Below are 25979 nucleotides of genomic sequence, written 5' to 3' on the forward strand. Positions count from 1 at the left end.
CACACCCTTCTTCGCATTCACACAGTCACAAAAACATCTCTGCACAACATAATGTAAAGTAATAGGTACAACTGAGAACTTACACTCCGTCCTTTGGGTTTTCTTCCTTTGGAGAGAATAGTCAGGTTTTTGAAGCCAGCTCCAAGATCAGGACTTTTGTGTGATATATATTCCTTTAGTTCAAATCACTCCTTCCTTGAACTTTCTCAACCTATGGGCTCACTGTTCATTTAACCATCACCAAAACACCCACTATACACTTCTGAAGATCAGCAACAGCTTTAAAATTTCACTGATGGAAGGAAAGACTGAAAAACAAAGTTGACCACTTATCCATGAGGTATGTGAGGTCCTGCTGGACAGGAAAAACAAGAGCTCTCTGCCATTGCAGTGACCAGAATTTCTTTACACAGCCAACCTGGTTGCCCCTGCCCTGTTCTCTAGAAGCACCTTCCTTATTGACTTTCCTCTGTGGTCACATCCAAGATGTGACCTAGTGGTGGTTGTTTAGCTGCTAAGTTGTGTTCAGCTCTTGTGACTCCATGGACTATAGCCCGCCAGGCTCCTCTGTCCATGGGATTCTCCAGGCAAAAATACTGGAGTGGGTTGCCATTTCCTTCTCCAGAGGATCTTCCCAACCCAGGGATCGAACCTGGGTCTCCTGCATTGCAGGCGGATTCTTTAGTGACTGAGCCACCTCAGCAATTATATATCCCAATAACCTCGTTTCACCAGAGAAAACTTAGACCACAAGTAATGAACTACTTGGTCAGGCTTAAAGTCCATCAGAACTGGGACCAGATCCTGGTCCCTTAATGCCAATCCCAATCTTGTTCCCTTATATTATATTACCCTATCTCTTATCCTCATGAGCTTAATGATCCTAATGTCCTGTGGACTACAGTGATGTTTTGATTTCAGGCTCTTTGGATTTTGACCTCAACCCTTCTCTTCACTCAGCTAACTTTGATTCTTTTTCGAATGGCAGAGTTCTAAGCTGAGTCTTACAGATTTGGAAAGAAGCTATATTTAAAAGTGAGAAAATGAAATTTACTTCTCTGTAGCTGACTAATGACTTGTAAAATCTTTTGGAGAAGGTAAATAGAGAAATTCTATTTCTATTTTTAAATAGGATCAGAGCTCAAGGACACAGAGAAGGTAAAACTTTTAACAGTGATAAATTTCACAATACAGTAACATTACCTCCCAACTGAACCTGTACTTCTTGTAATTGAGAAATCAATCTTTGAAGTCAAAATATCACATGCTTTTTGAATCTCATGATTTTTAAAAAACAAATACCTTTCTTGCTAAAATGTTTTAGCACTTTGTTATTTTTTAATGTCAAGTTAACAAGCAGACACAATTTCAGAACAAAGTACAAAATACAAAGTACAAAAAAGCTTAAGACATTTTAAAAGGACAAAGTTATTGCTAAGCAGGAATGAGAATGAACAGGGTGGGTTTTTAGAAGGTTGAATTATTCTTCTAATAATGCTTTATAGTCAGGAGCAGGAAAGGAGGAAAAAGACAATGGGCTTGTCCAGATGAAGGGATTAGTAAAGTTAGCACAGTGGAAGCTTAAGGAGACATCATAGAAATATCTATGATGGGTTCAGACATGATAAAGAATTAAATTTTGGGAGAGTAAAAACTATTAATATTAACAGAGTTCATGATGGAGGCATAAAGCCATTTCAGATCAAAAGTAAAATTAGGAAATGCTAAAGATAAGAAACATGGAGGGAGAATAGAGTGGAAATAAGCATCATAAGGTCCGTCTAGTCAAGGCTATGGTTTTTCCAGTGGTTATGTATGGATGTGAGAGTTGGACTGTGAAGAAAGCTGAGTGCTGAAGAATTGATGCTTCTGAACTGTGGTATTGGAGAAGACTCTTGTGAGTCCCTTGGACTGCAAGGAGATCCAACCAGTCCATCCTAAAGGAGATCAGTCCTGGGTGTTCATTGGAAGGACTGATGCTAAAGCTGAAACTCCAATACTTTGGCCACCTCATGCGAAGAGTTGACTCGTTGGAAAAGACCCTGATGCTGGGAGGGATTGGGGGCAGGAGGAGAAGGGGATGACCGAGGATGAGATGGCTGAATGGCATCACTGACTCGATGGACATGAGTTTGAGTAAACTCCAGGAGTTGGTGATGGACAGGGAGGCCTGGTGTGCTGTGATTCATGGGGTTGCAAAGATTCAGACATGACTGAGCAACTGAACTGAACTGAAGCATCTTAAGTGTTAAGGAGGTCAAAGGGCTTAGAAATCAGAGATATACAGGGTACTTAATATGAAAGATTACATGGCTTTGATGAGAAAGGAGTCTTTTTCCCACTTTCAGTGTAACAGAAGAAAATTTAGATGAAAATTTTAGATGAAATTTAGATGCCCCCTTTGTTAAAGAGGGCATGGAGAAAGTGTGGTCACCAGGTAAAAGTTTCATTCAGGTAAGATGGCAGAGGGAAAAATTCAGGAATTTTTTTTTTTTAATATAATGGATTTTATCCAATTCCTTGCTCCTTTTTAATAGCAAAAAAAATTCCTATTATCAAGATCTACAAAGACTTTTATGCCACCAACCAAGTCCAATAGACAGTTTGTCCTCATATTTTATTTAACCTCTTTCAATGCAATTGATCACTGCCTCTTTCTTTGTACATTTTCACCTTGTGGCTTTGATGATGTCATCCTCTGATGATTCTTTGGCAGCTCCTTCCTCACTAAACTCCAAATGCTTTGCCCAGTGCTCTTTCTTCAATATTTTTGCCTGACTGAGCCACACTCTTTCTGTAGGTGATTTCACCCAATTGCATGGACTGAATATCATTTAATATGCTGAGGAACTCCCACATTTTACCTGTGCCCACAGTCTCTGAGCCACCGTCTGAGACCTCTCTGTTCTCTTCAAATATCCACTTGAATGTCTAACAGTCATTTCAAACTCAAAATGTCCAAAACAAAACTCTCAATTCATTGTCCAGCCTCAGGAAATGGTTACCACCATCCACTCAAGGAACCTAGAAATCATCTTTTATTTCTCTCTATCCCATTTCCAAACCCATATGAGATGGGTCCCACGTTTACATATAGGAAAAAAAGGAGAAATATGAAAGACAATTTCCACACCATAGTCAATAGATAAACCTACACAGTGTATTAAAAAGCAGAGACATCACTTTGCCAACAAAGGTCCATACACTAAAAGCTATGGTTTTTTCCTGTAGTCATATATGGATGCGGGAGTTGGACCATGAAGAAGGCTGAGAGCTGAACAGTTGATGCTTTTGAACTGTGGTGTTAGAGAATACTCTTGAGTGTCCCTTGGACAGCAAAGAGACAAAACCAGTCAATCCTAAAGAAAATCAACCCTGAATATTCATTAGAAGGACTGATGCTGAAGCTCCCATACTTTGGCCAACTGATGCAAAGAACTGACTCATTGGAAAAGACCCTGATGCTGGGAAGGATTGAGGGCAGGAGGAGAAGGGAATGACAGAGGATGAGATGGTTGGATGGCATCACCGACTCAATGGACATGAGTTTGATCACACTCTGGGAGATGGTGATGGACAGGGAAGCTCAGCATGCTGCAGTATGGGGTTGCAAAGAGTTGGACACTACTTAGCGACTGAACAACAACAGTCAATCTTCATTGAAAAAGTGTCACCAAAAAGCTAGAAAAGGAGGTTCAACAGTTAGTGTGTGAGGTAGAAAAAAAGATGCTGAACTCCTAGAGGCAGCTAAACAGGGAAAGAAAAGAACCACAAGGCGATTAGCCAGACCTGAGAAGTAATGAGCTGTCCATTTCCCTTATACTTAAGGAGCATTCCATTCATCAACTATGTTTGTCTTAGCTGAAGAATTCCTTCTCAGCCTTAGTGATGACATTTGGTTTCTCATAAAAATAAGAAATTTGCTGCCCTCAACTTTGGCAAGGATATACTATCCAAACACTGAGTCTAAATGTCCTAATTTTCAACTTTTACGTTTTTCTAATGAGAAATGTTATCAGAAAGAGAGAACTTCATGACTTAACAACAATAATCTGTCAATAAATAAAGGAATAATAAATGCCAGGGTGAGAGAATAAGATAAACGTATTATATATATTGGACAAGTGAATTTCTGGATAGCTCCACAAAGGGGAGAAGACAAATTTATATGTATATCTAAAATTGGTTTCCCAGGGTCAGGGTATATTGAAATATAGACAACTCAAATTCCATCATTTTAATCCTCAGATATACTTGTTTGTTTGTTTTTTTTTAACAGCCTGGAGATGATTTTTATCCTAAGGATGAAAATGGCAAATGGTTATATCACAAGTCAAATCTATGTGCCACTTGGGAGGTAAGTTAAAATGAGCTTCTTAACCTTAAAAGATTACATTTTTAAATTGTGATCTGGTTATTCCTGTTAGCTTTATAGAGAGTTGCAAACTTTACTCCCAATGAAGAGTAATAGTCAGGTATTTCTAACCATGAGCAAAGATGCATAAAATCTCCATTTCTGGGCACTGAAAAGTGTTTGATTTTGCTTTGATCAAAGAGAAGAATGCCAAAGATAAGAAGGAGAGATAAGTGGGAGGCAAAAGAAAGTAAAGGAAATAAGCTTTGCTATAACAGTAAATAAAAATATATAAATGAGATAAACTCATAATTCTTTTGCTTCTCAAACTGAATTTTTAAAAATTAGTAATATGATGTTTAAAAGAAACAAATGTAAAATAATAAATGAAAAAGTGAAAAATAATTATGGTTCCATTTCTGAGCAATCTGCTGGTTCCTTCCCCAAAATTATAAGAGTGAAAAAGTATGGGGAAATAATGAGAAAACCCTTATGGATTTATGTGTTGGGGGGAGGCAGGTACAGATATTATGAACTGGTTTGTTATGTGGTAACATGGCAGCTTCTACCCAGAGCAAGAGGCAGTGCAGCAACCAGTAAGATAATTTAGGAGAGGAACTACTGGGGTTATTTTTACTCTTATTTCTCTCTTGCTATAGCCTTGGGATAAATAAAAGCAAATATATTGCCAATAGTTCCTCTCTTATATTATCTTACTGGATGCTGGGTTGCATTTTACTCTGGGTAAAAGGGGCCATGTTAGCCTCAGGAGGGGCTTCCCTGGTGACTCAGCAGTAAAGAATCCACCTGCAATGCAGGAGACCCAAGTTTGATCCCTGGGTCAGGAAGATCCCCTGGAGAAGGGAATGGCAACCCACTCCAGTGTTCTTGCCTGGAAAATCCCACGGACAGAGAAGCCTGGAGGGCTCTAGTCCATGGGTCGCCAAAGAGTCAGACATGACTTAGCAACAGTAAAACAACATAGCCTTGTTCACTCCACACATGTAGACACTTAGGATTCATGTTCAGACATCTTCAGGAATCAAGTCAGAGCAGAACTGAAATCTTGCACTTGTGGGAAGCTAGGGAAAACCTAAGTCTCTGCCTGACCTCTGGCAGATGTTTTCCTGCCTCTTCCAATTCAAACTCCAAAGGCTGGAAATTATAATCTAACAATTATCTCATTCAAAGAGTTGAACACGGCTGAGCATGCATGCATGCAATAGACTTCCCCCTCATGTATAATTTCCTCCAAAGGCTGGAAATTATAATCGAATGATTATCTCTTTCTACTAGACTTCCCCACACGTCAGTAACAGCTTAAAGCTCTGAACTGTGGATTGTTTTGAGGGTTGAGGAGGCACTGACTATGTTTTCTGCTGTCTGGGCCTCTCCACCTGAAAAACCATTTACTCAATCCATATGCTACCAATGCACAATTGAAAGCAGATTTACTTCTTTAAAATTTTTTTACTTATTTTTAATTGAAGGATAATTGCTTTACAGTATTACATTGTTTTCTACCATACATCAACATGAATCAGCCATAGGTTTACCCATGTCCCTTCCCACCTGAACATGTCTCCCACCTCCCTTCCCATCCCACCCCTCTAGGTTGTTACCAAGTCCTGGTTTGAGTTCCCTGAGTCATATAGCAAATTCCCATTGGCTGTTTATTTTACATATGGTAATGTATTTTCCATGTTACTCTCTCCATACCTCCTACTGTCTCCTTCTTCCTTCCACCCAAGCAATGTCCATAAGTCTGTTCTCAATGTCTGTGTCTCCATTGCTGCTCTGCAAATAGGTTCATCAGTATCATCTTTCTAGATTCCATAAATGCGTTAGTATATGATAATTATTTTCTCTTTCTGACTTATTTCACTTTGTATAATAGGCTCTAGGTTCATCCACCTCATCAGCACTGACTCAAATGTGTTCCTTTTTTGTGGCTGAGCAATATTCCATTGTATATATGTACCACAGGAAAGCGGAATTTGTAAAAAAACAATATTAAGTATTTAAAGATAAATTTAATACAATCTATGCAAGACATACAGTTAAAATTACAGTATTTTACTGAGAAGATTTTTAAAATCTAAATAAAAGGAGAGCTATATCATGTTCTTTGACAGACTGAATACAGATAAGTTGTTAATTCTCTCCAAATTCATGGATAGATTCAATGCAATCCCAATCAAAATCCCAAAAGAAATTGAAAAGCTGACTCTAAAATGTATAGGGGGGTACTTCCCTGGTGGTCCAGTGACTAAGACCCAGCACCCACTGGATTTAATTATTATCAAATCCAGCACATTGGTAAATTCACTGTTACAATGGGAGATTTCTGATATATTCCTTTAAATTATTGAAAAGACAGGAAAAGCTTGACTTTTCATCTTCTAAATAATGTATGTATGTGAGAGAGACAAGCAAGACCTGTATCCAAAAATAGGAGAAAATACATCTTCCACACACACCAGATACATAAAAATTTCAGGTACTATACCAAAAAGAAAGCCTAAACAGATTTTAAGAAATAAGATCATTATTATTGTGCTGGTATATGTTATGAAGGGCTTCCCTGGTGGCTCAGATGGTAAAGAATCTGCCTGCAGTGCAGGAGACCTGGGTTTGGTCCCTGGGTCAGGAAGATCCCCTGGAGAAGGAATGGCAACCCACTCCAGCATTCTTGCCTAGAGAATTCCAGGAACAGTGGAGCCTGGTGAGCTACAGTCCATGGGGTCACAAAGAGTCAGATACTGAGAAACTATCACTTTCACATTTATACATTATGAAAATACAAGGGGAATATGATAAATATGATAAACAATTCCCTCAAATCATTCATTTACAGAATTCCTATTTCCTCCACTTTTCTTTAGTTCACATAATGCTTATTAACATACCCAGGGACTTTCTTCTTTAAAGAATTCAAAGTAACCCTTATAAATGTTTATTCTTGCTTGTGTTGAGGCTTTTTTTCTTGACCCACTGGCTTTTATCCTACAGGCTTTGGAAGCTTGCAAAGATGCTGGCTTGGTGAAGTCCCTTGGAGTATCCAATTTTAACCGTAGGCAGCTGGAACTCATTCTGAACAAACCAGGGCTTAAGTATAAGCCAGTCAGCAACCAGGTATGGCACTGACAAGGGAAGGGAGGTGAGGGGGGTGTAGGGTTTGGGAAGGTGAGAGAATCCATTACTTAACAGAGGAATCCTGGATTAGGAGTCAGAAAGCCTTGAGGTCACTTTACATACATATCTCATCATTAGGTCCTGGGCAAGTCAATTTATGTCTCTTAAGAAGCAAGATTAGAAACTTCAAGTCCAGGGAAAAGTAACCCAAAATTTTCTGAAGAAAACTATTGAGTGGGAAAAAAACCTACCAGATATTGACATCCACAGTATTTAAAATAATGTAAGATTAGTGCAAATGGCACAGTGGTAAAGAATCCACCTGCCAATGCAAGAGATTTGGGTTTGATCCCTGGGTGAGGAAGATCCCTGGGAGAAGTGATTGGCAACCCACTCCAGTGTTCTTATGCACACATGCAAGATTAACCCAAGGAAAACCTACAAATAAATAGAAAATAAGAGATATTGGGCTTCCCTGGTTGTTCAGTGGTTAACAATCCATCTGCCAATGCAGGATTCATGGGTTTAATCCCTGGTCTGGGAAGATTCCACATGCCTTGGAACAACTAAGCCTATGCCTCCCAACTACTGAATCCCTCGCACCTAGAGCCCCTGCTCTGCAACAAGAGAAGCCGCTGCAATGAGAAGCCTGTGCACTGCAATGAAGAGTAGCTCCCATTCACCCCAAATAGGGAAAGCCTGTGCAGCAGTGGAGACCTAGAACAGTCAAAAATAAAATAAATAAGAAATATCTTAGATACAGCCTCAAATAAAATAAAAGCCTAATGTAAACTAATGACAAAGGAATTTATTTTTCAGTAAATAGTGTGGGGAAAATTGATAGTTGTATAATAACAAATATAGATCTTTATCTCATGTTATACTTCAAAGTGTCCCTTTGAGCAGGAGCTAGAGACAAAGCAAGAAACTATTTGTGAATACTACAAAAGAATTTTAGTTATCTGGAGCTATGGATAGAAAGGGAAGTCATGGGAAAATTATAAAGAATACCAATACATGTAATAGTATAAAAGTGTTAAATCCTAAAAATATTAAAAGCAAAGAGCAAAGAAAATTAGATGATTATATTTTAAAAATATAATAAGGATTCTTCAATATATGCAAATCAATGCGATACACTATATTAAAAAACTAAAAAGATAAAAACTATGATAATCTCAATAGATGCAGAAAAAGCATTTGACAAAATTCAGTACCCATTTATGATTAAAACTCTTCAAAAAAATGGGCACAGAAGAACCTACTTCAACATAGTAAAGGCCATATATGATAAGCCCACAGCAAACATTATTCTCAATAGTGAAAAATTAAGATCAGGAACAAGGCAAAAGTGTCCACTCTCACCACTGTTATTCAACATAGTTTTGGAAGTCCTAGTTACAGCAATCAGAGAAGAAAAAGAAATAAAAGGAATACAGATCAAAAAAGAAGTAAAGCTTTCACTGTTTGCAGATGACATGATACTATACATAGAAAACCCTAAAGATACTATCAGAAAATTACTAAAGCTAATCAATGAATTTAGCAAACTCACAGGATACAAAATCAATACACTGAAATTGCTTGCATTCCCATATACTAACAATGAAAAACCAGAAAGAAAAATTGAGGAAACAATCCCATTCACCATTGCAACAAAAAGAATAAAATCTAGGAATAAACCTAAGGAGACAAAAGAACTGTATACAGAAAACTATAAGACACTGATGAAAGAAATCAAAGATGACATAAACGGGTGGAGAGATAGTCCATGTTCCTGGGTAGGAAGAATCAATATTGTGAAAATAAGTATACTACCAAGTGCAATCTACAGATTCAATGTGATCCCTATCAAATTGCCAATGGCATTTTTCAGAGAACTAGAACAAAAAAATTCACAATTCGTATGGAAACACAAAAGACCCCGAATAGCCAAAGCAGTCTTGAGAAAGAATAATGGAGCTGGAGGAATCAACCTTCCTGATTTCAGATTATACTACAAAGCTACAGTCATCAAGACAGTATGATACAGACACAAAAACAGAAATATAGACCAATGGAACAAGATAGAAAGCCCAGAAATAAACCAACGCACCTATGGGTACCTTATTTTTTTTACAAAGGAGGCAAGAATATACAATGGGGAAACAATATACAAAAACAGCCTCTTCAATAAGTGGTGCTGGGAAAACTGGACAGCTACATGTAAAAGAATGAAATTAGGAACACTTCCCAACACCATACACAAAGATAAACTCAAAATGGATTGAAGACCTAAATGTAAGACCAGAAACTATAAAGCTCTTAGAGGAAAACATAGGCAGAACATTGGAGGACATAAATCAAAGCAAGATCCTCTATGACCCATATCCTAGAGTAATGGAAATAAAAACAAAAGTAAACAAGTGGAATCTGATTAAACTTAAAAGCTTTTGCACAGCAAAGTAAACTATAAGCAAGGTGAAAAGACAACGCACAGAATGGAAGAAAATAATAGCAAATGAAACAACTGACAAAGGATGAATTTTCAAAATATACAAGCAGCTCATACACAACTCAATACCAGAAAAACAAATAACCTAATCAAAAAGTGGGGAAAAGACCTAAACATACATTTCTCCAAAGAAGACATACAGATGGCTAACCAACCCATGAAAAGATGCTCAATATCGATCATTATTAGAGAAATGCAAATCAAAACTACAATGAGCTATCAATTGCCACCAGTCAGAATGGCCATCATCAAGAAGCCTACAAATAATAAATGCTGGAGAGGGTGTGGAGAAAAGGGAATGCTCTTGCAGTATTGGTGGGAATGTAAATTGATATAGCCACTATGGAAGATGGTATGGAGAATCCTTAAAAAATTAGGAATAAAACCACCATATGACCCAACAATCCCACTCCAAGGCATATATCCTGAGGAAACCAAAATTGAAAAAGATATATGTACCCCAGTGTTCATTGCAGCACTGTTTACAATAGCTAGAACATGGAAGCAACCTAGATATCCATCAACAGATGAATGGATAAGGAAGTTGTGGTACATATACACAATGGAATATTACTTAGCCATAAAAAAGAATGCATTTGAGTCAGTTCTAATGAGGTGGATGAACCTAGAGCCTATTATACAGAGTGAAGTAAGTCAAAAAAGAGAAAGATAAATATCATATACTAATGCATATATACAGAAATAGAAAGATGGCACCAAAGAATTTATTTGTAGGGCAGCAATAGAGAAACAGACATAGAGAACAGACTTACAGACACAGGAAGAGGGAAGGAGAAGGTGAGATGTATGGAGAGAGTAACATGGAAACTTACATTACCATATGTAAAATAGATAGCCAATGAGAATTTGCTGTATGATTCAGGAAACTCAAACAGGGGCTCTGTATCAATCTGGAGGGCTGGGAAGAAGATGGGAGAGAGTTTCAACAGGGAGGGGATATATGTATACCTATGCCTGATTCATGTTGAGGTTTGACAGAAAACAACAAAATTCTGTAAAGCAATTGTCCTCCAATTAAAAAAAAACTTTTTTTAAAGTATTCTTGCTGAAAATTAATTGCTTGAGAACTGAAAAAAATATATAATAGTAAGAGGAGGTCATATCCATATGAGTTAAAAACCTAAAAAATATCAATGAAAAAAATCAATGAGAAAAATACTATGGCTCAAAAGAAATGAACAGAAATTCACAGATGACAATTTGCAAGACTGGTAAACATATGAAAAATGTTTAGCTGCACTAGTAATTACAGACATTTAAATTTAAGTGAAATTTTGTATTATGTATCAAATTGACAAAGTTTTTGTTTTATTTTTTAGTATTATGTTCCATATAAGCAAGTGATGGAATACTGGTAAACTGATTCAACTTTACTGAAAAGCAATTTTGCAAGAAGTAACAGGAGCTTTAAAAAATGTTCAGTTTTCAAGTTCTAGGAATCTATCCCTGTTGGGGGAGGGGGGGGAATCAGAACACCCATGTGTCTGTTTATCATGGAAAAAAAAAAAAGAGAACAACATAAATATTAAAAATTCAGGGAATGTTTAAATAAATTTTAAAACATTCATAATATGTAAGCTCTCAACAAAAGATGTTGTTGAATCACTTTTGAGGAAAAGAGACATGGCCATGATACTAAGTGGAAAGACCAGGAGGCAAAATGTATCACAGTATGAAGGTGTTTATATTATTTAAAAAGTACAAATATTGGAAAGAAATATCTTCAAATGCTAACTGTGGCTATCTCTGGCTGTGAATTTTACAAGTAAATTCTGTTCTCCTCTTTATACTTTTCTGTATTTTCAAGTCTTCTGCAGTGAGTGTATATTACTCTTATAATCACAACAAAATACTGTAATCCACTTTATTAAATGGGGAAATGATATCCTCTTCCCTCTGCTTCTTAAAACCTTGAGAAGCTGCACTGAAAAATGTTCTTGACTATGGTAAATATTCACATGTTGGGATGATGGTGGACTTGTTGGTTGAATTCATTGTTTTTAGAAACTCAAAATAGTTTATAACAGAAAAATGAATTATCACCTACATCATGACAGTAACCCACAGCTAAATAGAAGTCTTGCCATATTTAGAAGTACCACTGCCAAACTGATACTTCAGCTAGTGCTGTATCTGAAGCTGTCAGGAACAGAGAGCAAAAAACTTTGCCTCCCTCACTGATCTCAATCCAATCCTTTATTTCTAACCAATCCCCTCTGCAGCATATACTTCCTGCATCCCTAAGAACAATATTTTGTTATAAAAATGTTGAAATGACAAGCAGCTTTTTTCTTACAAATGCACGGAGACAGGTGGTGACTTTTGACCTGAGAATGGAAAAGAATGAAAATTTGACAGTGTGTTTCCTCATGCCAAGCAGGAAATACATTGATCTGTCGGCATGAGACTGTTGATTAACTTCACAAATGTTTCCTGAAAGAGAAGCAAGGTGTGTAGGAAGATCATGCTGCTGCTACTGCTGCTAAGTCGCTTCAGTCGTGTCCGACTCTGTGCGACCCCATAGACGGCAGCCCACCAGGCTTCCCCATCCCTGGGATTCTCCAGTCAAGAACACTGGAGTGGGTTAGGAAGATCATAGCCTGAACCTATTCATGTGTTCTGTGCTGTTTGAATATGTCAAATATTAGCACAGAACATATGAATAGAGCTGGCACAAATCAGAGTGCAGGTCCCCTGGCCCCCAGCACCACCCTGTGCCCTGGTAGAACCGTCTCTTCTCCAGAGATACAAAATGAGCAGCTTTCAACCCAGGAATACAATGTGCATAATGCAGGCCTTGGGCTTCCCAGCTGGTTCAGTGGTAAAGAATCTTCCTATCAATGCAGAGCTATAGGAGACATGAATTTGATCCCTGGGTTGGGAAGATCCCTTGGAGAAGGAATCTTCTCCAAGAAGATTAAGAGAAATGGCAATGCACTCCAGTGTTCTTGCCTGGAAAATTCCATAGACAGAGAAGCCTGATGGGCTATAGTCCATGGGAACAGAGTGGACACATTTCATATACAAGGGATACATATCTGAAGGTCTTGCATAATTCAAAATTAACATATTTCATAACTAACTTTCCCGATGCTGTTATTGTTGAGTGGCTGAGTTGCCTCCAACTCTTTTGAGACCCCACGGACTGTAGCCTGCCAGGCTCCTCTATCCATGGGATTATCCCAGCAAGAATACTGGAATCTGTTGCTATTTCCTGCTCCAGAGAATTTTCCCACCAGTCCAAATCTAACATAAAGTTTGCAAATATTTGTACTTTTCATTGACTTCATGAACAAACTGACACAAAATATAAGCTCACTCTGTACTCATTCTCAGAGCCTGAGCAATCCAAGTTTCCTTAGTACTCCCTGTGGCATTCATCTGGAGTAACATCCCTCTGGGCTCCGCCCCTGGCTTAGACAGTCTGAAAGTCTTCCTAGGGTCAAGCAGTGCTCTCCCAGCCCAATTCAAAGGGAACTGTGGATCTCTCTCAAGGATTTTCATTGCATACACAGCTCCAACACATAACTCTAGGAACAAAGGAAAGAAGGGAGGTAAGGAGGGACAGAGGGAAGGAAAGGAGAAGGGAGGAGTAAGGAAATTTTCCAAATTCTTCCATTTTTCCTGATCTTATTCACTGTGCCTAAGCCACAAATGTCCTGACACAGAAATTAATAAATATTTGTTGAGTGTCTTCCACAATGAAGAGAAAATTCTGTGCAGTTTTTCATGGAAAGACAGAAGAGGTTGGGGTTAATTAATGAAAGGACTTTTGCTATTTTCCTTCGTGGATTCTGTCCAGCTTCTTATCTTTACCTTGCGAGATTCTGATATCTATCTAAAACTACAGAATTACCAAAGACTGTTGTAAATACATATGCTATATGCACATGTGAATATACATATTTAGGCCAAAGACAGGTAACAGGACTCCAACCTGATTAGAAAAGGAGTCTCTGTGGGGGAAATTAAATGTGTTTGGAACAAGCAGGCAGGCATGAAATTAAGGAATTCATACTTAGTCTTTGAGCAATGGAGTGACATGATTTAAAATGTGTTTGGAAACATTAGTGTGCCAATAAGATGAAAAATGGGAAAGATATTAAAGGGGGAGAGTGATGCTGGGAATGGAAGAGGATAAGGGAAAGAAACAGACCACCCTTCATATCCCTGGATGCAAATATGGAGGACCCACTGTAGTATACCATTTCATAGAATGGACTTGAGCATCTGAGGATTTTGGTGTTTACTGGGGGGTGTTCTGGAACCAATCCTACATAGATACCTAGGGTCTACTGTACTATGGACACTATGTGTCACTTTTTAGAATGAAGAAATGTTCCCAAATGGGGTGGGGGTGGGGATGTCTTAGGGAAAAGGAGAGATCAAGATAATGAGGGGGAAAACTCAACATTAGTAAAACCAAGGTCACACAATCTAATCCCATCACTTCCTGACAAATAGAAGGGTAAAAATTTGAAGCAGTTTTCTTGGGCTCCAAAATCACTGTGGACAGTGACTACAGCCATGAAATTAAAAGAAGCTTCCTTCTTGAAGAGAAAGTTATTATAAACTTAGATAGCATATTTAAAAGCAGAGACATCACTACTGATAAAGATCTGTATAGTCAAAGCTATGGTTTTTCCAGTAGTCGTGTATGGATGTGAGAGTTGGACCAAAAAGATGGCAAGTGCCAAAGAATTGGTGCTTTTGAATTGTGGTGCTGGAGAAGACTCTTCAGAGTCCTGACAACAGCAAAGAGATCAAACCAGCCAAGCCTAGAGGAAATCAACCCTGAATAGTCATTGGAAGGACTGATGCTGAAGATGAAGGTCCAATATTTTGGCCACCCAATGGGAAGAGCTGACTCATTGGAAGAGACCCTGATTCTGGGAAAGATTAAGAGCAGGAGGAGAAGAGTGCAACAGGGGATGAGATGGTTAGACAGCATCACCGATTCAATGGACATGAATTTGAGCAAACTCTGGGAGATAGTGAAGGACAGGGAAGCTTAGCATGCTGCAGTCCATGGGGTCTGCACAAAGAGTTGGACACAACTTAGTGACTGAACAACAACAAAGGGGAAAGAGAAAAAATAGGAGAAACTGATAGGGAGTAAAAAAAAAACGTTGTCAAATTAGATAAAGGAAAGAAGACTCACCTCTAAGACCTCTGGTTTACCTTTCTACTTTATCAATAGCATTTTCTTGTGCCTTCTAGAAATGTAACGTCAAGTATTTAATATTCCAGGTAGTGAAAATCAAAATTATATACTTAAAATATTTTAATTAAGCCTTGGTTGATTTTAATTAAAAAGAAAAGAAATCCATAGGTCAAAAGCTACCATAGTGTTTAAGAAGAAACTTAGAGAAGAACTTTTGTTGACACAAGTGTTTTTAGTGCAGGAATGTTGTCAATAAGATACAGGAAATGAAAGTAGGCCTACATTTAGTGCTGTAAAGAACTCTCCACCAAGAAGACAAAATGCATCTCTAAATTTACTTTTTATACACACTCTACTCTTGTGAAAATATTCTTAAATGACAGTGAGGGATAGAGGGCTTTTGCAACATGTCACTTCTATTTAACAAGACTGTAATGTGAACTTGAGACTATGTGTCTGTTATGGAAAATTGTATTTGCTAGAATATTTACTATAAGGAACCAAGTCCATTCACTTATAGCTTTAAAGAATGATAGCTGTAAAAATTGAATTTGCTTCCCAGTTATTTTAGGATTAACCCATAGATAGTGACCTCACTAATCTTGTTTTACTTCACCTCACTCATGTATAAACAATGTAAACTTCTTTTTTGGGAAACATATTTAAGATTTGCCTCACTATCCATACTACTTTGCAATCGATTTTGTTGAATTATTAAAATCTACATAAAATTGCATTCATCCACAAGTCCTTAATTTTGTGCTCTGCTCTCCAACCACATAGGTTGAGTGCCATCCATATTTCACCCAGCCAAAACTCTTGAAATTTTGCCAACAACACGACATTGTCATTGTTGCATACAGCCCTTTGGGAACCTGTAGAAATCCATCCTGGTAAGTTGTTGTGGTCCTTTAATGGACTGGAACCTGGTGGTCCGGAGTCCATGATAAGAAAGGAAAAGAGAGAGAGAAAGAGGCTGATATTCCTTGGTTTATGCAGAAAACCAATAAAGCCCTTTGACACAGGGCTTGCGTCGCTCACGAAGGCACCTGACACCCTCTTGAGCGGGGTGAAGGCACAGTGCGCCTTCTCAAGAGGGTCTTAGAAGCCTGGGCAGGAGAATGAGCACGACGGGTCTCTGCACTCCAAAGGATTAGCCTGAGAGAGAGAGAGAGAGAGAGAAAGAGAGAGAGAAAGCAAGACACGGGGACCAAAGCTCTGATGGAACAAAGGTGTTTTAATCAACATGGTGTGGGCATATATACTGTCTTACAAGGTAGTTCTTTTCAGCAAAGATAAAGATTAAAATTCCAGACTTACAAACATAGGCGATCCATATTAAAGAGAGAGAGAGTTGTAAACAATCACTTCCACTGTATGGTTCATAAGAAGGAAGAGGGTACTTATCACTGTATTGAAAAACTAATGAAGGAAATGCCTGGATTCCTCAGCCCTGGGAGAGGCTTGCCTCTCCTCTTAATTCCTGAATATTCAGGAATTAATAAGGAACAGAGGATTCCTGAGAGATCCAAAACAGCACACAGGAAGCCTCCTGTTAAATGCTTCTTGACAGTAAGTAATGCAGTCTGTCTCCTCAGTAAGTATATTTCCTTTGGAGTATTAGGCTAATGTAAATTGCTTGGCTGAAATGACTATTCATCTGTGTGATCTTAAGGAAGTAACAATCTCTTCAAGTCATTCTTCACATACACAAATTACAGCTAACAAAACCTTCCTCATTGAGGTGTAATAATCACTTAAACTCTACCTATGAAATTTCCTACCAGTACCTTGATTATTACCTGCCAAAGTAATATTCAGCCATATTCTGAAATTTTTGAATTTTTTGAATCTCTGTATTCAGTGGCAATACTTCTACTGTGATCTCTTCCACAGACTTAAGTAGGAAAATTTCCACTCTGATTTTAAGAGTTGTGCCTCTGCTTCTCCTTCAGTCTTCTTGCCTTTCCCTGTGTCCCTACTTCCAACCCCATTCTCTTTATAAGATCCGCCAAAGAAATATTAGTATTATTTACCCTCTCGAAGAGCAGGCTTCCCAGGTGGTGCTAGTAATAAAGAACTGCCTGCCAATGCAGAAGATACATGAGATGTGGATTCAGTCCTTGGGTCAGGAAGATCCCCTGGAGGAGGAAATGGCAACCTACTCCAGTATTCCTGGCTGGGAAATTCCCTGGACAGAGGAGCCTGGTAGGCTACAGTCTAAGGGGCCTCAAAAAGTCAAACATGACTGAGCACTCTGAAAGAGGCAGATCTATGAATCTGCCTGTCTTGATCTTCCCATACTAAGCACTAGTCTTCTGAATACTCTGCATTCAGAGAACTTGGTTACAGGTGACCTGAGTGTTTTGGATAGGTTACCAGGTGAAGGTGTGTGTGTGTCGGGGGGAGGGGGGGGTGTCAGAGGAGGAGGGTGGTTGGTTAACCACTGGTTCTCATTCAGTCCAACTCTTTGTGACCCCATGAACCACAGCACACCAGGCCTCCCTGTCCATCACCAACTCCCGGAGTTTACCCAAATTCACGTCCATTGAGTCGGTGATGCCATCTAACCATCTCATCCTCTGTTGTCCCCTTCTCCTCCTGTCTTCAATCTTACCCAACATCAGGGTCTTTTCAAATGAGTCAGCTCTTCGCATCAGGTGGCCAAAGTATTGGAGTTTCAGCTTCAACATCAGTCCTTCCAATGAACACCCAGGACTGATCTCCTTTAGCATGGACTAGTTGGATCTCCTTGCAGTCCAAGGGACTCTCAAGAGTCTTCTCCAACACTACAGTTCAAAAGGATCAATTCTTCTGTGCTCAGCTTTCTTTATAGTCCAACTCTCACATCCATACATGACTACTGGAAAAACCATATCCTTGACTAGATAGATCTTTGTTGACAAAGTGATGTCTCTGCTTTTTAATATGCTGTTTAGGTTGGTAATAATTTTCCTTCTGAGGAGTAAGCATCTTTTAATTTCATTACACAGCCTAAATATGATACATGTCTTGATTTCTTATTTCATTTTTTTTAAAGGGTGAACGTCTCTTCCCCACCTTTGCTAAAGGATCCATTTCTAAATGCACTGGGGAAAAAGTACAATAAAACAGCAGCTCAAGTTGTTCTGCGTTTCAACATCCAGCGAGGAGTGGTTGTCATTCCTAAAAGCTTTAACCCTGAAAGGATCAAAGAAAACTTTCAAGTAAGAGAATTGCTTCTGGAAGTGTAAAAAGCAGTGTTTTGTATTGTTTTGTTTTTTTAAAGAAAATTTTCTGTTCAGATCAATAAGAAAGCTGCAATGACTTCATATGTTATTTTATACTAACTCCTCAACCCATTCCACCCATGTCTGGATTTAATTTTAGCTGAAATTGTGATAGTTCCTAGTAACTCAGGGATTGCTTTGCTGCTTCTATGCGATCTAGCTCCTTTATTTCTTCTGTTGCCTTACCTATTGATTCTGGACACAACCTTCTCCCTTCTCTGCCAGCACAGCAGGAATAGAAGGTATAAAATTTGAAATTCATAGTAGTCAACTTTCCACCTTCTTAATAGCTCTAGAAAAAATTGGGGACAAATTTGAAAATTATTGAAGATGATCATTTAGACTTCATGAATGCCAGTTCAGACTCTGTTGGGTCTGACTCTTTGCAACACCATGAACCACAGCACGCCAGGCCTCCCTCTCCATCACCAACTCATGGAGTCCACCCAAACCCATGTCCATTGAGTTGGTGTTGCCACCCAACCATCTCATCCTCTGTCGTCCCCTTCTCCTCATGTCCTCAATCTTTCCCAGCATCAGGGTCTTTTCAAAGGAGTCAGCTCTTCCCATCAGGTGGCCAAAGTATTTGAGTTTTAGCTTCAACATCAGTCCTTCCAATGAACACCCAGGACTGACCTCCTTTAGCATGGACTGGTTGGATCTCCTTGCAGTCCAAGGGACTCTCAAGAGTCTTCTCCAAAACCACAGTTCAAAAGCATTCATTCTTTAGCACTCAGCTTTCTTTATAGTCCAACTCTCACATCCATACATGACCACTGGAAAAACCATAGCATTGACTAGATGGACCTTTGTTGACAAAGTGATGTCTCTGCTTTTTAATATGCTGTCTAGGTTGGTCATAACTTTCCTTCCAAGGAAAAGCGTCTTTTAATTTCATGGCTGAAATCACCATCTGCAGTGATTTTGGAGCCCCCCAAAATAAAGTCAGCCACTGTTTCCCCATCTATTTGCCATGACGTGATGGGACCAATGCCATGATCTTAGTTTTCTGAATGTTGAGCTTTAAGCCAACTTTTTCACTCTCCTCTTTCACTTTCATCAAGAGGCCCTTTAGTTCGTCTTCACTTTCTGCCATAAGGGTGGGGTCATCTGCATATCTGAGGTTATTGATATCTGTCCCAACAATTTTGATTCCAGCTTGTGCTTCCTCCAGCCCAGCATTTCTCATGATGTACTATGCATATAAGTTAAATAAGCAGGGTGACAATATACAGCCTTGACATACTCCTTTTCCGATTTGGAACCAGTCTGTTGTTCCATGTCCAGTTCTAACTGTTGCTTCCTGACCTGCATGTAGGTTTCTCAAGAGGCAGGTCAGGTGGTATGGTATTCCCATCTGTTTCAGAATTTTCCACAGTTTATTGTGATCCACACAGTCACAGGCTTTGGCATAGTCAATAAAGCAGAAATAGATGTTTTTCTGGAACTCTCTTGCTTTTTTGATGATCCAGCAGATGTTGGCAATTTGATCTTTGGTTCCTCTGCCTTTTCTAAAACCAGCTTGAACATCTGGAAGTTCATGGTTCATGTATTGCTGAAGCCTGGCTTGGAGAATTTTGAGCATTACTTTACTAGCGTGTGAGATGAGTGCAATCGTGTGGTAGTTTGAGCATTCTTGGCATTGCCTTTCTTTGGGATTGGAATGAAAACTGACCTTTTCCAGTCCTGTGGCTACTGCTGAGTTTTCCAAATTTGCTGGCATATTGAGTGCAGCACTTTCACAGCATCATCTTTCAGGATTTGGAATAGCTCATCTGGAATTCCATCACCTCCACTAGCTTTGTTCATGGTGATGCTTCCTAAGGCCCACTTGACTTCACATTCCAGGATGTCTGGCTCTAGGTGAGTGATCACACCATCATGATTATCTAGGTCAGTAAGATCTTTTTTGTACAGTTCTTCTGTGTAGTCTTGCCACCCCTTCTTAATATCTTCTGCTTCTGTTAGGCCTATACCATTTCTGTCCTTTATTGAGCCCATCTTTGCATGAAATGTTCCCTTGGTATCTCTAATTTTCTTGCAGAGATCTCTAGTCTTTCCCATTCTATTGTTTTCCTCTATTTCTTTGCATTGATCTCTGAGGAAGGCTTTCTTATCTCTCCTTGCTATTCTTTGGAACTCTGCATTCAGATGCGTATATCTTTCCTTTTCTCCTCTGCTTTTCACTTCTCTTCTTTTCACAGCTATTTGTAAGGCCTCCTCAGACAGCCATTTTGCTTTTTTGCATTTCTTTTTCTTGGGGATGGTCTTTATTCCTATCTCCTGTACAATGTCACGAACCTCTGTCCATAGTTCATCAGACACTCTATCAGATCTAGTCCCTTAAATCTATTTCTCACTTCCACTGTATAGTTATAAGGGATTTGATTTAGGTCATACCTGAATGACCTAGTGGTTTTCTGCACTTTCTTCAATATAAGTCTGAATTTGGCAATAAGGAGTTCATGATCTGAGCCACAGTCAGCTCCTGGTCTTGTTTTTGCTGACTGTATAGAGCTTCTTCATCCTTGGCTGCAAAGAATATAATCAATCTGATTTTGGTGTTGACCATATGGTCATGTCCATGTGTAGAGTCTTCTCTTGTGTTGCTGGAAGAGGGTGTTTGCTATGACCAGTGTGTTCTCTTGGCAGAACTCGATTAGCCTTTGCCCTGCTTCATTCTGTACTCCAAGGACAAATTTGCCTGTTACTCCAGGTGTTTCTTGACTTCCTACTTTTGCAGTCCAGTCTCCTATAATGAAAAGGACATCTTTTTTGGGTGTTAGTTCTAGAAGATCTTGCTTCCCTGATGGCTCAGAGGTTAAAGCGTCTGCCTGCAATGCAGGAGACTTGAGTTTGATCCCTGGGTTGGGAAGATCCCCGGAGAAGGAAATGGCAACCCAGTCCAGTATTCTTGCCTGGAGAATCCCATGGACAGAGGAGTCTGGTAGGCTACAGTCCACGGGGTCACAAAGAGTTGGACAGGACTGAACAACTTCACTTTCACTTTCTAGAAGGTCTTGTAGGTCTTCATAGAACCGTTCATCTTCAGCTTCTTCACTGTTACTGGTTGGGGCATAGATTTGGATTATCGTGATATTGAATAGTTTGCCTTGGAGATGAACAGAGTTCATTCTGTCGTTTTTGAGACTGCATCCAAGTACTGCATTTCAGACTCTTTTGTTGACTATGATGGCTATTCCATTTCTTCTAAGAGATTCCTGCCCACAGTAGTTGATATAATGGTCATCTGAGTTAAATTCACCCATTCCAGTCCATCTTAGTTCGCTGATTCCTAGAATGTTGATGTTCACTCTTGCCATGAATGCCAACCTCCTTTATTTCCTCTATAAGTAAGCTGTAACCAGCATTATAAATTATAGATTAGAAAACATGTCACTAGACAATGGAGTAATTAGTTTACCATGCTTCTTCCAAAGAATAACTGCTAGGTATTAATAAATGCAGCTATAGGAAAGTACCATGTAAAGTTAATCATTACCCATCAGTTGATAATTAAAATCTCAAAAGTAAGTTGGTTTTTGTCTTACTCATAAAGATAAAAATGGGACAGTATTTACCCCCTCAGATAGGGAAATAATCAGAATGCTGAAAATATGTGGGAAAACAGGCACTTTCATATAATGCTGTCAGAAATACTAATTGATGTAAGATTTGGAGAAAGATCTTTTCCCAGCTCCATCAAAATTCAAATATATATATATATATATATATCTCCACTGACCTGACAATCTTTTCCTATAGATGCATTTGCATGTTTATGTCCATGTATACAGATGTTTATTACAGCATACTTTATCAGCTAAAAAAAAAAAAACTGGAAACAATTTTCAGTAGGATCTTAAAAAACAAATTATTATTTATTTGTACAATGAAAGATTATATAGCCATTTTTATGTATTTTTCTTTTTTAAAGAACTCTATTGAGGTTAAACTGAAATGCAATGAGCTGAACATAAAGCGTAAAATTGGAAAAGTTTTGACATATGTACACACCATGAAACCACCATAATCAGCAGAATAAAGATCTCTAGTATCTCCAACAGTCTCTTTAGGCCCCTTTAGAATCTATCCCTCCTGGTCCCCAAGCCCAAGCCAAGTACTGATTTGCTTTCTATCCCTAAAGACTAGTTTGCATTTCTTAGAATGTCATATAAATGAATTTACATAGTATGTATGTCTTTATATCCATTTTTAAATAGTGAAGTGAAAATATAAATACCGATGTGGGAAGACATCCATATCAGATAATTATCTTCAGGGCTTTTTTGCTACCACATGAAGGAATGCAATTCAAACTTACCAAAGAAAAAAAAGATACAATTTACTGATTCTCATAACTGGAAAATTCATGGGTAGATCAGACATGACTGGACACAGCTATTCAAATGATTTATAAAAGGACTGAGTTCTCCCCACCCCCTTTCTCCATATGGTGGCACACACAGTCCAGGTTAATCTATTACTCATGTTTAGTAACGACAATCACAGAGAAAGGCTTCTATCTCTATCAATCCCTGCTTGTCCCTTTATGGGTCATTGCTACCCTCATAATAATCAGTGTCCAATGAACAAGATACCTTGATTGGTCCCCTGAGCGCCATCCTTTTTCCTGTGCTAAAGGAGGTGATGTCATGTGACAGATAGCCACTCTCAGTGGGGGAAGGTGTTAAGAAGAAAGGAAGCTTGTAAGGATTTATTTTTTAAGTGATTTCTTCATGACTGTTTTATGTTATAATAAAATTCCTTATACAATCTCATAAACTCTAATACTTGGATAATAAATAATCAAAGGAAAAAATGCTCTGAAAAGACCACTTGGAAATGATCCTTGGGGAAGTGACAAAGTAAATCATACACATCTATATGATGGATGCAATGGCTAGATAGTCAGTCTATATATTTTGACAGAAGAGATCACCAAGACATATTATGGGAATGAGATAAAGCTGCAGAATGATAAAAATATGATACAATTATTGCATTTTGCTCTTGGTGTGCTGAATGTTTGGAAGGAATCTGTAGGAAGGAGACTAGGACTGATGTGGTGGATATCAAGGCACTTTTGGTTTTTTTACTCCATAAATGTCGATGTACTTCTGTAGTCTTTCATTTACAAAGAAGTCTTTCATTTCTTTACATATATTTATGTATTATATAATTAAAATTTACTAATGTAAATTACTAAAATAAAAGCTTTTTAGAAAGATACAAGAGTAATAGAAGATAGACTGTAAACAGATAAACCAAGTGTTAAAAATAAAAATAAGCTAAAACAATTAAAATGTTCATAAAGGACCATCATAAAACCAAGGTATAAAGTGTATAAGCTAAAAAGAAAATAAAACAATGAAAATATTAGAATTAAAAGGTAGATGAAGAGACATTAAAAGTGATGAAAGGATTAACAGAATGAAATAAAGCAAATTAAAAGTTAAAAAATACATAAGCAAATTTAGAGACCAGGGAATATTTTTGTAAAAAAGGTGTATGAAGATCACTGTCCAGAATTAAAAGCTCAGCATCTTATACCAAAGTAGTAAGAATTCCTTACTTCTAGAATTTCAGGAAACATTCTGAATGCATATTGTTTCAGAACACTTGAAATTTATTGCAAGATATCCCCAGCAGGATTGTCTTAAAGACCAAGGGCAGGAAGAATTTCAGCTCCCCGTAGGTGGGGTGGGCTCCCAGCACCTACTTAGTTCCTCTAGGACATTTGCAGAGATGTCCATAAATCTTTGAGGGGCTCTCACTGCTGGCCCCTCTCCCTGATCCCAAGCTCGACTCATCTTCTACTATTCCAAATGTCTGGTTTTTTTTGTTTCTGTTATTTCAGATCTTTGACTTTTCTTTTACTGAAGAAGAAATGAAGGACATTGAAGCCTTAAATAAAAACATCCGCTTTGTGGAAATGCTCATGTGAGTTCTGGGGGATCATGAATCAGTTTCTGCCCAGTGGTGCTGGGTTGTCAAGAGTCAACCAACAGACTCTTAGAAATCAGGACCATGTCCATAGAAGGAACAAGGGTAAAGGCCGGTGGGCAGCATGTATTGGATTAGGAACTTCGTACAAACCTACATTTTTATTTAAAAGAAGACTTCTGGCATTTAGGACATTTCCATTGGTTAGGTTAAGGCATAACAGGCTAAAGACAGTGAGGAGAAATAAGTCACTGTGTTCATATGTTAATACAACAGTGGCATATTCAAACAATATTTTTATTTCTTCCTTAAAAATCAAAGTGGGCACACATTAGAGCAAAGCTGTCAGCAAGAACAATTCTTGGGAAACAGGCATGAGAGTGTAGGAGAAAGAACACCAGTTGGGAGACAAGAAACTTGAGTTTTATACAAATGTTTGCCTATAAGAGTTGGAGTATCTGGCTTACCTATTGCCTGACTTGAAAGAAAGTGAAAGTGAAGTTGCTCAGTCATGGCTGACACTTTGCAACCCCATGGACTGTAGCCCACCAGGCTCCTCCATCTATGGAATTTTCTAGGCAAGAGTACTGGGGTGGGTTGCCATTTCCTTCTCCAGGGGATCTTCCCAACTCAGGGATGGAACCCAGATCTCCTGCATTGCAGGCAGACGCTTTACCATCTGAGCCACCAGGGAAATTACCTGACTTCCCGCAGAAAAACTCCTTTAAAATGTTGCCAAGTTCACCTATCAACAGAAATAACCCTTTAATCTCTGAATATTACAGAGCCTTAGAAATTAAAAAAGAATATAGTTCATGCATATATATATGTATATATTTGTATACACACATACCTTTTTTTCTTAATCATTATTCATTAATATTTCCAATTATTGAAATCATATGGATACTAATCTTCTTTTTACAATCTTCTCTTTAAGTGAATATTTTAAAAATGCTAATTAAGATGTTTCATATGGTTTGGGCACTTATCTTATTGGTCTCACTATTTTTCATGAGTCAGAAACCGCTGACTATGCTGATACTGAATTTCTAAATCAATTTCTGAATTAATAAAACAGCTTTCTAATGTGAATTTTCCAGGGGAAGAAATTAATTGACATCAAAAAGCACCTCCTAGCCTCAAGAACAAAAAAGTAAACACAAACATATAACTAACAAACATTTATAGGTTAATTAACAGGTCTTGAAGATAAACTATTTCTATTGAATATCTAAATTAAAAAGAGATAGTAAGAGACAGCAAATCCACCAATGTGCTGCTATTTTTACAGTTGGTTGGTGACATTAATTGGTTTGATATTTGACATTTTTAATATCTAGTTCTAGCAACACTGCAAAAATAACTCATTGCACCAGGAAATAACTAGAAAAATCAGCAAGGAGAAACAAAGATTGATTAAAAAATATATCATTTAGAAATGCTGGGTCACGGTTCTTCTATTTTTCATCTGGGTGAGCTTTGAGAGCCTTTTTGGTTTTGTTTAATATTTTATTGGCAATTTAAAGCACATAATACTTACAGAGAACTAAATCTTACGTGTTTCAGGACAGGCACACACACTGCAGTCCTTTT

The 25979-nt window shown here is 38.2% G+C and overlaps 1 protein-coding gene across 1 annotated transcript in view; it reads left to right on the forward strand.

Moving 5' to 3' along the window:
• Positions 1 to 25979, forward strand: part of AKR1D1 (aldo-keto reductase family 1 member D1) — a 52484-nt gene that overhangs the window by 24761 nt on the left and 1744 nt on the right. Inside the window, exons 4-8 of the mRNA XM_006056237.4 lie at positions 4280 to 4357; positions 7367 to 7489; positions 15952 to 16061; positions 18209 to 18374; positions 24298 to 24380. Coding sequence (XP_006056299.1) covers positions 4280 to 4357; positions 7367 to 7489; positions 15952 to 16061; positions 18209 to 18374; positions 24298 to 24380 — 560 coding nt within the window. The remainder of the gene's footprint in view (positions 1 to 4279; positions 4358 to 7366; positions 7490 to 15951; positions 16062 to 18208; positions 18375 to 24297; positions 24381 to 25979) is intronic.

This window comes from Bubalus bubalis, chromosome 8 (genome assembly GCF_019923935.1).
Source record: "Bubalus bubalis isolate 160015118507 breed Murrah chromosome 8, NDDB_SH_1, whole genome shotgun sequence".
NCBI classification, from domain to species: domain Eukaryota; kingdom Metazoa; phylum Chordata; class Mammalia; order Artiodactyla; family Bovidae; genus Bubalus; species Bubalus bubalis.